At 36.0% G+C, this 14,845-nt stretch overlaps 2 protein-coding genes and 1 long non-coding RNA gene across 3 annotated transcripts; 1 reads left to right on the forward strand and 2 right to left on the reverse strand.

Moving 5' to 3' along the window:
- Positions 1 to 1,837: 1,837 nt before the first annotated feature.
- LOC112035709 (dirigent protein 25) lies at positions 1,838 to 2,554 on the reverse strand. Its single transcript, XM_024068545.1, has one exon. The coding sequence runs from the start codon at positions 2,552 to 2,554 to the stop codon at positions 1,838 to 1,840; it is 717 nt and encodes a 238-aa protein (XP_023924313.1).
- Positions 2,555 to 5,317: 2,763 nt separating this feature from the next.
- LOC112035689 (spliceosome-associated protein 130 A) lies at positions 5,318 to 11,653 on the forward strand. Its single transcript, XM_024068519.2, has 4 exons — positions 5,318 to 8,529; positions 8,850 to 9,341; positions 10,453 to 10,608; positions 11,328 to 11,653. The coding sequence occupies exons 1-3, from the start codon at positions 5,515 to 5,517 to the stop codon at positions 10,588 to 10,590; spliced, it is 3,645 nt and encodes a 1,214-aa protein (XP_023924287.1). The 5' UTR covers positions 5,318 to 5,514; the 3' UTR covers positions 10,591 to 10,608; positions 11,328 to 11,653.
- Positions 11,654 to 13,384: 1,731 nt separating this feature from the next.
- On the reverse strand, positions 13,385 to 14,420 carry LOC112035711 (uncharacterized). Its single transcript, XR_010632503.1, has 2 exons — positions 14,337 to 14,420; positions 13,385 to 13,952 (listed from the first exon to the last, which is right to left on the reverse strand). It is a non-coding gene; the product is annotated as an uncharacterized LOC112035711 (long non-coding RNA).
- Between the last annotated feature and the right edge of the window lie 425 nt (positions 14,421 to 14,845).

The following is a 14,845-nucleotide window of genomic DNA, read 5'->3' on the forward strand; positions in this document are numbered from 1 at the left end:
AGTGGAGCTGATGTAATGGAGTTGTTGCATACCCTTTCCCCTAGCCAGGGTGTGTTTTGGTTGAAACACCTAACTCATTGATGATATATGAGTTCTATAGTAGTATAGTGCTGTTGACTATAAACTGAACCATGGGATAACCTTTTTTCTTAGTGGGGACTCTTGTCGGAATATCTAATAATAGAACTTCAAAAACGGGCAGTGGGACTCTAGTGGAGTAGATCAGTGTTACAAGGCCTCCTCGTAAAAATTGATTGGATCCCTTTCTAACTTACAACATTTAAACAATACTTATCCCAACAAACCAAAACAAACTTCAAGAAGGTAAGAGAAATCATGCACCTAATGATAATGAATTGGTGGGTTCTGTTTGTTTAATAATTGAGCAAATCAAGTTCCTTTTCGGACCCATTTTGTTAACATAGGAAATATATCTGTGCATCCACTAAGTATCTGTAATTTTTGGGAACTCAAAGTTGTTTGAAGCAGAGGAGTTGCCCAATATCAATGCCATGGTATCTATCAATTTTTGCCAATGGCCAGTATTTTGATACATCTCGACCTAGGATCAAGTCTCAGAGCCTATTGGTGCTTGGACTAGAAGGCTAATTCATTATCTTTCAAACAAAATCACTGAATTTAACATGTTAGAAGTTATCATAGATTATACAACCATTATTAAGCTGAATGGAACTTGGCATTTCCATCAACCGCACGACCATCTTGGGCATTTTACAACGGGAAATTACGTGCATTGCATTTAGACCAGTGAGGCATTGAAGTGATAGGATCTGAAGATATAAATTGTGCAGCAGTCTAGTGCATATTTAGGTGTGCACTAACAACTTACATGGCCTGCAGAGAATGGAGGTGAATTAATTCATACTCCTATCCTTAAGTAACTTTTCACATAATTTTAACCTATAAAAAAATCACAATTTTATTAGTATTAGTAGCATATAGTGCCATTAAAAAGATCCATTATCTGGTTATTCTTCATAAATTTCAATTTATGATATTCCATTCTTTCTGAATCTGAAGAGGCTAATTGGAATTGTGAAACTGATTCAGTATAGCAGAAGCTTGTCTAAAAGAAGCATAAGGCCACTCCAAGAAAATTTTCCTAATACAGTCGGTACCTAATACTCTTATTCTTTCTTTCTTTCTTTTTTTCCTTGTTTTCTCTTTTCGGGTGACGATTAGTGAGTTTTGGTACCTGTTACTTTGAATCATGTATTGGAATGTTAAATATTGAAAATTCCATTCAAGCTCTAAGGTAATAGAATGAGGCCATTAAAAATTCAAAGCCGATTGAAGCCTTCTCTTTTAGGGAAGTTTAGGCAGCAAGATCAAAGAAAAAAAATATCCATGAATATGAAATTAATTAAGTATATTAGTGATATCTGTTAAGCTGAAGCTGCAGCTAGCTTTATGTTCAATGGTAACAAAACCTCTCCATTAATAATAAAAAAACAGCTCATTGATGCTAATCATTAATCAACAATGGTAGTATGTTAAAAATTTCTCCATTAGCATTTTCTGCAGAACTGTATGCCTTGAGAAGTTGAGAAATTAATAAAATATTGATGAATTTGCCGTAAACATCTTAAATCTTTCCAGCAATTTACTAGTTTCAACATTCAAAGAATACGTAGTTGATAGGTTTTCAAGTGCCATGACCCAAATTGGATATATATACAAAATTTTACTCAACAAAATGATTCAAATAACCAATTTTCAATTAAAACATTCACTGTATAGTTAAATGTAAATGTAACAGCTGAAAGCACAAGCTTTAGCTTAAAATTGATAAGTCTCTTGGCTACCAAAGTCCCCACTAACTTAGATATACATTGAACAAAAGGACCTTATTGGTTCCTTTTCCTTCCCCATCAACATGGGACCTTACATCCACAGCCTTAACTTTTGCATAGCCATTAGCACCCTGATACTTCCCAGTGCCACCAATAATTGCAATATGAGACTCAGGAACATCAGTTTGGTGCACCCCAAAAAATCTCAACCCATCTTTGAAGTCACTGCTAGCAAGATATGCTGTCATGGCCATCATGTGGCTACTCCCATCTTCTGAACTAGCAACATATATCCCTTGTGCTTTTCCAAGTATAGGTGACATGTTTCTTGGCCCTTTAAATATTTCTTCATCTATTGCTTTTACTGTCCCAAACTCCAATTCTTGAAGAGTAGATCTAGCTGGGAAAGATAGACCAATGCTTGATAAGTCAAGTGTTTGAGTGGACAATCCTGTGCCTTGAATTGTTGGGTTGTCTAAGGGGATTCCTCCAGTAGGAGGGAAAAATCCTAGTGGTTTTTGGAAAGGCAGCTGACCAGTGACTTTAGTGGTTGAGGGTTTTGATAAGGGGTGGTGAGTCACGTTGAGCACGTCTCTCATTAGAAATGTGATTTTGTGATAATGGTTATGATGGGTTGGGGTTCGATTGCCAAGAGTTCTAGCAGAAGATGAGTGATTGATTATGGCCATGAATAAGAGAAAGACAAAGGCTATGGTTAGCATGGAGGGAAGCTTGGCCATTTTCATGAGGAAATAATGCTTTTGCTTTTGCAGCTAGACAATTCATTTTATAAAAGGGTAGGGCTCGAAGAATTGGTTTGGTTAGATCTAGTTGGGGTGGTTAGTTGTGGTCCTTGTGGATCTAGTATTTTTATCAAGTCTAAATCTAAACAATATCTTATGGCCTTTTTTATTTTTTTCATCTTATGGCCTCTTAATTCAGGGATGAATAAGCAAAATGTTGCCTGCCTCCTTCAAATTTATATAATAGATCAAGTATCTGTTTGAATTGGGCGTTTGCGTTTCCATGTTTACGTTTTCCTCTTCTTCTTTTTTTTGTCGCCTGCGGTTCAGTTTTTAGAGACAATGCACTATTGACGCACTGTAGCAATACTATTCATGTACTGTTCATGGGACTTACATTTATTTTATTCAAAAAATATTAAAAATGGGTCCCATGGAACTATTCATATATTTGAAAATTATTTTGCTATAGTGTTTTCAGTTTTCAGTTTTTAGCAAAATAAGTTGTATCCAAATGGACCCCAATTTTACTTTTGTCCTTGGTGTGAGAGCAATTCTTTTATTTACAAGATGAATTTAACTAGTTTGTTTCTTAAGACAACTCTTTTATTTGTGTATTTATTATTTATACACACACACACACATATATATATATATGATAAATTTGAACCTATAACATTTGTTTTATGATTACTAATTGCAGACTCACGTGAGACTAAACTCGTTGGCTCCATGTTCTATTCAATTAGGACTTGGTTTGAGAACCATTTGTAATAGATGTGCAGAAAAATTTTACAGTTTGTTTGTTTAATAAGTGAAAAATGAAAATAGTATGTGAGACTTATAAGTGTTAGTCTCAAACGTTTTTTAAAATGATGTGATTATTTTTCAATAAAGTATAGTTTTTTTTCCAATAAAGTATAGTTGATATAAGATATTAGATTTTATAAATTAAGTTATATATATTAGATTTTCCAAGAAAACATAATGCATTTTACATTCAATTATTATATAAGACGTGATAATTTGTAAATAATTTAATGTGTAGTTGGAATTTGTTTTTAGTACTCTTTACAAATGGTTCATCATTTATATGTCTTGAATGATCTAAAGAGGAAGTAGAGATAATTTTAACCTATGGTACACAACAAGAGACTTTACCAGTTACTAATTGCAACCCACGACCTAAAGAGGAAGTAGATATAACATATAAGTAAATTCATCACATATATTAGAAAAAAAAAAAGTAAGACTTTAATAACATAAAAAATGTAATTTTATTAAGAAATTACCAACATTACACTAAGAATGTGACATAATTTTCAATAAAGTTGCTCATCTTTTTACGCAAACATTTTCTCCTAAGGCATTCATCAAATGGATCGAATTGAACTAAAATAGATAAAATTGGACCAAAAAACTACCTTCATGAAATCAACAAGAGTATGACAACAATAAATGTTGCACTTCAGTTTTTATATATTATATAGATTAGATTGCTCTTTATCGTTAGGTTAAGACACTAATTGATTTTTTATATAGGCAACATTTGAATTCATATCTCTTAAATGACAATAAACTTTATTAATTGGGCTAATTGAAATTCATGACTCTTTTATTTATTCTTTCAATAACTAAACAATGAATCCAAAATTTTTTGGACTCACATTGCCTTGATCATTGAGTAATGTGTCATTATTTATGTACTCCCTCCATCTCATTGTCATGTTTGAAAAGTCAAATTTTTTAAGGGAATATCATTTATTGTCTTGTCTATTTTCTAAAAATGTATAAGTATCCAAAACTACTCTTAAAAAAATTTATCAAAAAATTAAATTAGAAAATTAATAGGGGTATAATAGGAACATTAGTAAATTAATAATTTTTATTTTTAGAAATAGGACAATATTTTGGGACATCTCAAAATAGAATAGAGAACAAAAAAAGTGGGACGGATGGAGTATTAGTTTTACCATAAATGATCACCACAAATGTTAGTACCTTATTTGAGAATATAGGGAACTTACTTGTTTGGGCCAAGGCCCATCTTAATGTGAAGATGCATTTCGGTTCAGCAGCTATAGCCCATATAAAGCCCATCTCACCAGGAGTAGTTCAAATTCAGCCGTCTGATTCAAATAAACCCAGAAACCATTTGATTTGGTCCATTTCTCATCCCCCAAAACCAAAAAGTCCACTAGGGTTCTAAACTCACTGCTCTAAATTACCAGTTTATCTCCAAAAAAAAAAATACTAGCACACTCTTCTTCCCTCACAATTACAACCCAAAAAACCCAATTCCAAAACCCTCTCAAAAACCAAAACCACCAAATGTCCCTTCTCTAAAACCCTAAATCCCCAAATTTTCCCTCCCATTTCAAAACCCTAGCTCACAAAAATTTCCCCCTAAGCCATGTACCTCTACAGTCTCACTCTCCAACGAGCCACCGGCATAGTCTGCGCTATCAACGGCAGCTTCTCCGGCGGCAAGTCTCAAGAGATCGTGGTCGCGCGCGGCAAACTCCTCGAGCTTCTTCGACCCGACGATAACGGTAAAATCCAAACCCTTCTCTCCGTCGAAACTTTCGGTGCCATTAGGTCTTTAGCTCAGTTTAGGCTCACTGGGTCTCAGAAAGACTATATTGTTGTTGGTTCCGACTCGGGTCGGATTGTGATACTTGAATACAATAAGGAAAAGAATGTGTTCGATAAAATTCACCAAGAAACTTTTGGGAAATCTGGAGTTCTAAACTCACTGCTCTAAATTACCAGTTTATCTCCACAAAAAAAAAAAATACTAGCACACTCTTCTTCCCTCACAATTACAACCCAAAAAACCCAATTCCAAAACCCTCTCAAAAACCAAAACCACCAAATGTCCCTTCTCTAAAACCCTAAATCCCCAAATTTTCCCTCCCATTTCAAAACCCTAGCTCACAAAAATTTCCCCCTAAGCCATGTACCTCTACAGTCTCACTCTCCAACGAGCCACCGGCATAGTCTGCGCTATCAACGGCAGCTTCTCCGGCGGCAAGTCTCAAGAGATCGTGGTCGCGCGCGGCAAACTCCTCGAGCTTCTTCGACCCGACGATAACGGTAAAATCCAAACCCTTCTCTCCGTCGAAACTTTCGGTGCCATTAGGTCTTTAGCTCAGTTTAGGCTCACTGGGTCTCAGAAAGACTATATTGTTGTTGGTTCCGACTCGGGTCGGATTGTGATACTTGAATACAATAAGGAAAAGAATGTGTTCGATAAAATTCACCAAGAAACTTTTGGGAAATCTGGGTGTCGTAGAATAGTTCCGGGTCAGTACTTGGGTATCGATCCGAAAGGTAGGGCTGTGATGATTGGGGCTTGTGAGAAGCAGAAGCTCGTTTATGTGTTGAATAGGGATACAGCGGCTAGGCTTACCATTTCGTCTCCTTTGGAGGCGCATAAATCGCATACTATAGTGTATTCGATTTGTGGGGTGGATTGTGGGTTCGATAATCCCATATTTGCTGCCATTGAGTTGGATTACTCGGAGGCGGACCAGGATTCGACTGGGGTGGCAGCAGGTGATGCTCAGAAGAATTTGACTTTTTATGAGCTTGATTTAGGGCTTAACCATGTGTCTAGGAAGTGGACTGAGGCTGTTGATAATGGTGCAAATATGCTTGTTACTGTTCCTGGAGGTGGGGATGGGCCTAGTGGCGTGCTGGTTTGTGCGGAAAATTTTGTGATATATAAGAATCAGGGACACCCGGATCTTAGGGCTGTGATTCCTAGGCGTGCAGATTTGCCTGCCGAGCGTGGGGTTCTTATTGTTTCAGCAGCTACGCATAAGCAGAAAGCGATGTTCTTCTTTCTGTTGCAAACGGAGTATGGGGATATTTTTAAGGTTACTTTGGACCATGACAATGACCATGTTACGGAATTGAAGATTAAATATTTTGATACAATTCCAGTTACTTCTTCCATGTGTGTGTTGAAGTCGGGTCACTTATTTGCTGCTTCAGAATTTGGGAATCATGCTTTTTATCAGTTCCAGGGGATAGGTGATGATGCCGATGTGGAGTCTTCGTCGGCTTCGTTGATGGAAACTGAAGAAGGTTTTCAGCCAGTGTTTTTCCAGCCCAGACGACTTAAGAACCTTCTTAGGATTGACCAAGTTGAGAGCTTGTGTCCAATAATGGACATGAAAGTTGTAAATCTCTTTGAAGAAGAAACGCCTCAGATTTTTACACTTTGTGGGCGGGGTCCTCGTTCATCCCTCAGAATATTAAGACCTGGTTTGGCTATTAGTGAAATGGCTGTGTCAGAGCTTCCTGGTGTACCAAGTGCAGTTTGGACTGTTAAAAAGAATGTCACTGATGAGTTTGATGCATACATTGTTGTGTCATTCTCAAATGCAACTCTTGTTCTTTCCATTGGTGAGACAGTTGAAGAAGTTAGTGATAGTGGGTTTCTTGATACTACCCCTTCACTTGCTGTTTCTTTGATAGGTGATGACTCTCTCATGCAAGTTCATCCCAATGGCATAAGGCATATTAGGGAGGATGGACGTATCAATGAGTGGAGGGCTCCTGGAAAGAGGACAATTGCCAAGGTTGGCTCTAACAGACTTCAAGTAGTCATTGCACTTAGTGGGGGTGAACTGGTGTATTTTGAGGTGGATATCACTGGTCAATTGATTGAGGTGGATAAGCATGAAATGAATGGTGATGTGGCTTGTTTGGACATTGCCCCTGTTCCTGAAGGAAGGCAGAGATCCCGGTTCCTTGCAGTTGGTTCATATGACAACACGATTCGTATATTAACATTGGACCCTGACGAAGGTATGCAGGATCTCAGTGTACAAAGTGTTTCTTCAGCTCCAGAATCTCTTCTTTTTCTTGAAGTCCAGGCATCAGTAGGTGGGGAAGATGGTGCTGATCATCCTGCGAGCCTCTTTCTTAATGCTGGTCTACAGAATGGGGTTTTGTTCAGAACAGTTGTAGATATGGTGACCGGTCAGCTTTCTGATTCCCGTTCTCGATTCTTGGGACTGAGAGCCCCAAAGCTCTTTTCTATTATTGTAAGAGGCAAGCGTGCAATGCTTTGCTTATCAAGTCGACCTTGGCTTGGTTATATTCACCAAGGACATTTTCTTTTAACACCCCTGTCATATGAGACTCTTGAATATGCAGCATCATTTGCCTCTGACCAATGTGCAGAAGGTGTGGTTGCTGTTGCTGGTGATGCTTTGAGGGTTTTCACTATTGAGAGACTGGGTGAAACATTTAATGAAACTGTGATTCCCCTAAGGTACACCCCAAGAAAGTTTGTCCTTCAACCCAAGCGAAAATTGTTGGTAATTATTGAGAGTGATCAAAAAGCATTCTCGGCTGAAGAGCGCGAAGCTGCAAAAAAGGAGTGCTTTGAGGCTTCTGGAACAGGTGAAAATGGAAATGGTAATGCAGAGAAGATGGAGAATGGCGGTGATGATGAAGACAAAGATGATCCCCTCTCAGATGAGAACTATGGCTATCCCAATGCAGAGTCAGAAAGGTGGGTTTCTTGCATCAGAGTTCTTGACCCAAAGACAGCAAGTACAACTTGTCTGCTTGAGCTTCAGGAGAATGAAGCTGCTTTCAGCATATGCACTGTGAATTTCCATGATAAGGAGTATGGAACTCTTTTAGCTGTTGGCACAGCAAAAGGACTACAGTTTTGGCCCAAAAAAAGTTCAACTGCTGGTTTTATTCATATTTATAGGTTTTTAGAGGATGGAAGATCCCTTGAACTTTTGCACAAGACACAAGTTGAAGGTGTTCCTACTGCTTTGTGCCAGTTTCAGGGAAGATTACTGGCTGGTATAGGGCCTGTGCTCAGATTATATGATTTGGGCAAGAGGAGATTGCTTAGAAAATGTGAGAACAAGCTGTTCCCCAACACTATTGTCTCTATTCACACTTACCGTGATCGGATATATGTTGGTGACATTCAAGAGGTATGGTTTTATTTCTTTTTCTTATTTATATCTTTGAGTTTGTTACATTCAAAATTTGAGTTACATGAAGCACTCACTTATCCCAAAAAAAAAAAATTTACATGAAGCACTCAAATAATTAGCAATTTATCAGACCTTTAATGACTGATAGATATTAAACCATATATCATATATATTCATACCATCAGGTGGTCATTTTACTCACTAGTTGTGTAGGTGGAATTAATCTGTATCCTGGTCTTTTAATTGCTTGTGGTGTATGCTGAAAGTGGGGTGTTGCGAAGTGCTTTCTATAACTGCTTTTGGTGTCTTCTCTGCAGTCATTCCATTACTGCAAGTACAGACGGGATGAGAATCAACTGTATATATTTGCTGATGATAGTGTTCCAAGATGGTTGACTGCATCATACCACATAGACTTTGACACCATGGCAGGGGCAGACAAGTTTGGGAATGTCTATTTTGTGCGATTACCACAGGATGTTTCAGATGAGATAGAAGAAGATCCAACCGGTGGGAAGATAAAATGGGAGCAGGGGAAGTTGAATGGAGCTCCGAACAAGGTAGAGGAGATAGTGCAGTTTCATGTCGGTGATGTTGTCACCTGCTTGCAGAAGGCATCTCTAATTCCTGGAGGTGGAGAGTGCCTCATATATGGCACAGTGATGGGGAGCTTGGGGGCATTGCTAGCATTCACATCCCGTGATGATGTTGACTTCTTTTCTCACTTGGAGATGCATCTGAGGCAGGATAATCCTCCATTGTGTGGAAGAGATCACATGGCTTATAGATCTGCATATTTTCCGGTTAAGGTAATATGCCTTTTTTATTCTTTCGGTTATATTACTTGTTGTCCATATAACCACCATACGTGCAGGATAATCCTATTTAACTGCTATTTGTTCTTCAATGAAATTTTGCAATTTAGTAAAGATGTTTGAGATTCTTGTATATCTTTACATTAGGTGTTTATAATAGGTCTGCTGTTTCTTATATAGAGCATGTGCTGTTGATATCCAGCATATTTTGATCTCTTCTGTGGAGAAAATTAGAGTCATTATACGGGCAAGGAAAAGATTCCACTAATAGGGTGGCTTTTGGAATGAGTCAAGTTCTTATCTCACGTACATATGTACATATGTACAAATATAAATTTTCTTTGGAGGTGACCTGTGGATTTCAAAGGACAATTGAATTATTTCTCATCAATTTAATGTTACTGCCAAAACATTATTGTTACTGTTGTTGCTACTACAGTTTAAGAAAGGTTTGTATATGAACTGTGACCATAGCCTTAGGATATTTACAATTACTACTGTTGATGATGTTGTTGTTGTTACTACAGTTTAAGACAGGTCTGTGTATGAGCTATTGACCATTGCCTTAAAATTATTTATAATTACTACTATTGATGCTGATCCTACTCGTAATAATATTAGAACATAGCTTCTTATCCAAAATGTTAGCAGTGTTTGGTGATCATGTTTAACTTCCAGTTATTAATTGGATCAATTTTGACTGTTCCAGCTTGCTTCCTTTCATATATATACACCCTCCTTCCCCTATTGGTAGGCTTGTTTAGACAATCCAACTTTTTAAGGGAACATCATTTAAAACATTGTCTTTTACATACCTATCAAAAAAAATTGTCTTTTACATTTTAAAAAATAAGTACATGTTTCCAAAACTACCATTCCTAATTTAAACTTTAGCAAAAGAGAGGTACTGACTTTTTAATTAAAGTAAATGGTATGTTTGAAAATTTATAAGTTGACTTTTCAAATGGGACTTCATTTTTGAACAACCCAGAATGGAATAGAGGGCTAAAAATTTGTGACTGAGCCAGTATATATATTTGGTCCCATTACTTATGACCTTAACTTTGTGAAACAATGCTGGAAGTACTGAATTGTTAATTGGCAGGATGTGATCGATGGGGATCTATGTGAGCAGTTCCCTACACTGCCTCTGGATTTGCAGAGAAAAATTGCGGATGAATTAGACAGAACTCCAGGAGAGATACTGAAGAAACTTGAAGAAGTTCGAAATAAGATCATTTGAGGAAAAAACAACTTAAAGGTGCCTTTTTCCCCTTCATTTTATTTATTTATCAATATAGCTTTCTTTCTTCTTCTTTTTTATATAAATAATTAGACATTGGTGAACCCAGCAAATTGGTCCTGACATTGTGTCAAAACAGTGCAGCTTTTGGGGCACAATTTTTCTGGGTTCTTTAAATTTTGCACTGTGCCATCTTTTGCTGGTTATGGTGTGATATGTTATAGGTTTATATACTGTTATGCACTAATGGAGTAGAAATTGAGGAAAAGCTTTGATGGGGTTAATCCCAAGGTTTTAGATTTTAGTCTACTTTAGGCAGAATTTCGGCTCTGGTTTCAATTCATGAAGGAAGAAAGAAAGAAAAAGAAGAAGAATAATGGAAGCATATGTAATCAAACCTTAGTGTTCACACTTCTCTCCTAGGCAAAGAAGGCAATGACATTCTGAAAGAAGATTTTTAGGCTGCTGGCTATCTTCTCATTCCAACTCTGAAAAAATTGACAGATTATATGAGCTTATACATGCTGCTTGGACTACTAGTCTAACGGAATTATGACATTGGTGTAGAACAAAATTAAATTTAATAAATATAGATGGTAAACAAACTGCAGAGTGCAGACCACTGAAAACTGAATAAAACCTAATAACAGTACCAAGAGTCAGACTACCGTGACCAAGTTAGGGTTTTAAGAATGGCCAAATCTTACCCATAATTTGTTTGTACTTTGTATATGCAGGCCATTGTTCTAGATATTGATCTACGTAGATTAGCAGTTGTAATTGCACTGAGGAGGCAGTAGATGCTAGGCAAAGGAATGTTGTCTGATTCTTAAACAAGACACGGAGATGCAATCACCTAATGTTGGGAAAAGCCAAGCATGTTGGAAATCCCAGACAGCCTTTCTTATTGTATTTAGTTATAATTTATCGTTGTTTTGTACCTATCAAAAAAAATATATATATCGTTGACTTTGTTCTTTTCATGGATTGTATGTTAAAGTTACTGGTATTCTTGCCTGGTCAATGTGTATGAGGCCTGCTCAGCGCTTAGATTTATTCTGAACTTATATTTGTCACTAATTGGAGTTGTAAAAACTAACATAAACCTGCAGGATCACATAATGTGAGAATACTGTCCGACCTAGTTTGGAATTTGAACAATGAGACACTGCTGTAGTTAGAAACAATCAACATTCATACACTGTTTCTTTTGTCTCTGAGCATGCAATTTTAACGCTATTCAGCTAGCAATTTATGGTGATCTAGAAGAATGGGTAGTATGCAATCTTTGTCTGTAATTTGTTTTCAGTTTCAGAGACAAAAAACTTTTGCAACTTGTTTGAGGTGGTAAGTTGTGATTGGTGTACGTGTAATATCACTTACATGGAACATTGCTTTTATTATACATCAATTATAACAAATCTCCTCAACCATTGTAAAATAAATATGTTTTGTAACTAGCATTATTGTTTAAATTTAAAATGGTTGTGGGAATCGATTAAGATGCAGTCTGATGCCTGATGAGTTTGTAAAAGTTATGTTTTTTTGCCAAGAGCTTTGTAGCTCAACTCAGTTAGCATCTCTTGGTGTTTTTAACAAAAATATTATTAAGGGTTCAAATCCACCCTTTCCCAACTGAATTATCACTATAAAAGCTATGCTTTATTTTTATTTTCCTTTTCCTCCATTTTTGTTTTCCCTTTGGCTGGTGTTTAGAGCCCCTATAAATATTTGGTGAAATCATTCACAAACCTCTTTTTGGGGCTAAATTAGTTGAAACCTTTAGATTATAATAACGTATATATCTCCTTATCATAATTAATAAATAGTACATTAAGCAAAATGTCAACGTAGCTGTAGGCAAGGATGTGGTTGTAGTTGTAGGCATGGTTGTCAAAAGAAAGAGTGTACGTGTTTGATTCCAGCTTATTTAATTCTTCTATTTTTGGTAAATTACACAATCTTTCTTCAGATTTGGAGGAAAATGACACTCACTTTTCTTGAAGTTTAAGCAAATTAACACAATAGTTCTTTCGTTAATAATAATAACATATATTCAAAATTTTGAAAAGATTCTTGAAATCAAACCCTAGCCACAATTTGGTGACATGTAACAATCTTTAACCAAAAGAAAGCCTTCAATAATCATGGCTATGTTTTGATCAAAGTGATCTCTTTAGAGCATTCCCATTGACAATTGCAAATGGGAAATGTAGGGGAAAAGTACAATCAAGGTACAAAAATGTGTTGGCAATCGGACTTGTAAAATGCTAGAATTGCAAATTTTTTTGCAATTGTGCTACATTGCCATCCTAAATGTAGGACGGCACTGTAGCACTTTAGTAAAAATTATAATATATTTTAAATAATAAAGTGGAAGAGAGATGGGGGAGAAGAAAGAGGGAGAGTTGTATTGGAATATATTATATTATTTTAGTGGGTAATATATATTATTTTGATGAGCAGAATAGGAAAATAAAAATTAGGATGTTGGGTGTGTTGTAAAATGGTATGGTATAATTGATAAAGTAGCTTTTTGAGATTGTAAAATAGGATAGGATACAATTTTCCATTGAATACTCTTAAAATTTAGTATTTTGTTACAATTATTAACAGGAGAATTAGTGTATTGATTTCTTTAAACCTTAAGGAGATGGAGTATAATTTATCTTAATGTTTAGGGTTGAGTGTTATTCCCGATCCTCAAGAGGGGTTTGTGTATCTTAAGATTTGGGGTTGTGTGTTATTCCTCCAAACCGCAAAAATGAGAGTAGATGCAAAACAAAGATCAAAATGCAAAATTATAATTTTCAATAAGAAACAAATATGTAATAGAAATAGTAATGAATTTCCAAGGCCTAGCCTTTCTTTTTTAGATACAATAGTATCTGTATTTCAAATCTGGGCCACACTTATTGACAAGCTCTCTACACATGAATTGAGCTATAAATAAATTTAATATTCAATTCACCCTCTTTATAGTAGCAAAAGCAGGCATAAATTTTTCCTTGCTCTTGCCTAATTAATTTCCATCCACCCCCAAATTTTGGCCACTAAAACAGCAGTGCTATTGTTTTTCAGGCACATTGTTAGTCTTTGAGCGATCGGTCATTTTCATGCTTATGCTCCCTCTCCAACCTCGAGTTTCCTAAGGTGGATCTCTCCTCTAACCAGCTGATAATGTCTGCATACACTCTGTCCAAGTTTTGTTGTGGCTCTCCATAGAGTAGACCATGCCACATTTCTGGATATATTTTGATGGTCTTGTCTATGCTTGAAGCCACCTTATGAAGCTGTTGGCTAACATCTTTGTCAGTCACTTTATCCTCTTTACCATGCAGAACTAAAAATGGTAATGAAACCTAACAAAGGTCAAAGAAATACACGTGTTAACTCATGCTCTTGTCCAGTTGCTTCCATATAGTAGAAAAGTTCTTCAAATTTTTTTTTTTTTTATAACAAAATGTACAATGTCTTATAGAGTCAACAATTGTTAGAGGTATTAGGTTTATGCGCATAGGTTCAATAGGCTCAATTATATTTCTCAACTCATGTATGTCTAACTCTACCTCCTAATCTCTATATATACCTTTTTTAGGATTCATTGTAACTGAAGAATTGATATTATAGAAAATGATCATTTTTTGCTTGAATACTTCCTAATAGATTATAGAATAGAACAGAAAATAATAATTAAAAAAAAAAAAAAAAGACTTTGTAGGTCCAAAAATAGAAATGTGAATAACCTCTTGAAGTCTCTTCTCGATGTCTGTACTGATCCTGAGAAGTTCAAATCCGGTTCTCAAGCGAATCTTCCCTTTATAGCAATATTGGTTCTGTCTTACCTATTAAAATGTTATCATTAACACTCAGTTTCACACTGGCACAGTAAAGTTGAAAACTTATTCAGTTATTTGTTACTAAATATAAACTATTTCTATTTTTTTTCCCTTTTATTATTTATAGGAAATAGAAACAAAAGCAGGAGATATATACCTGGTTTCTTATCTCGGGCTCTTTAATGGCAAGATCAATTATATCTTGTCCTGGAATTATTTTCCATGTTGGAATAATAGTGGATAGCCATTTCAAAATAGAGATGACTATTGGACTTGGCTTCATGTCATCAGCAATCTGTGTACAATATAAAAACTGAAAACAAATTAAAAATAAAATAAAGTCATATTTAAATGGTCATTAACTTTATGTAATTGTCAAGATTGAATCTAGAGGCTAACTAATCTTATAGTTAAGT

The sequence above is a fragment of the Quercus suber genome, unplaced genomic scaffold (genome assembly GCF_002906115.3).
Source record: "Quercus suber isolate HL8 unplaced genomic scaffold, Cork oak 2.0 scaffold_293, whole genome shotgun sequence".
NCBI lineage: Eukaryota > Viridiplantae > Streptophyta > Magnoliopsida > Fagales > Fagaceae > Quercus > Quercus suber.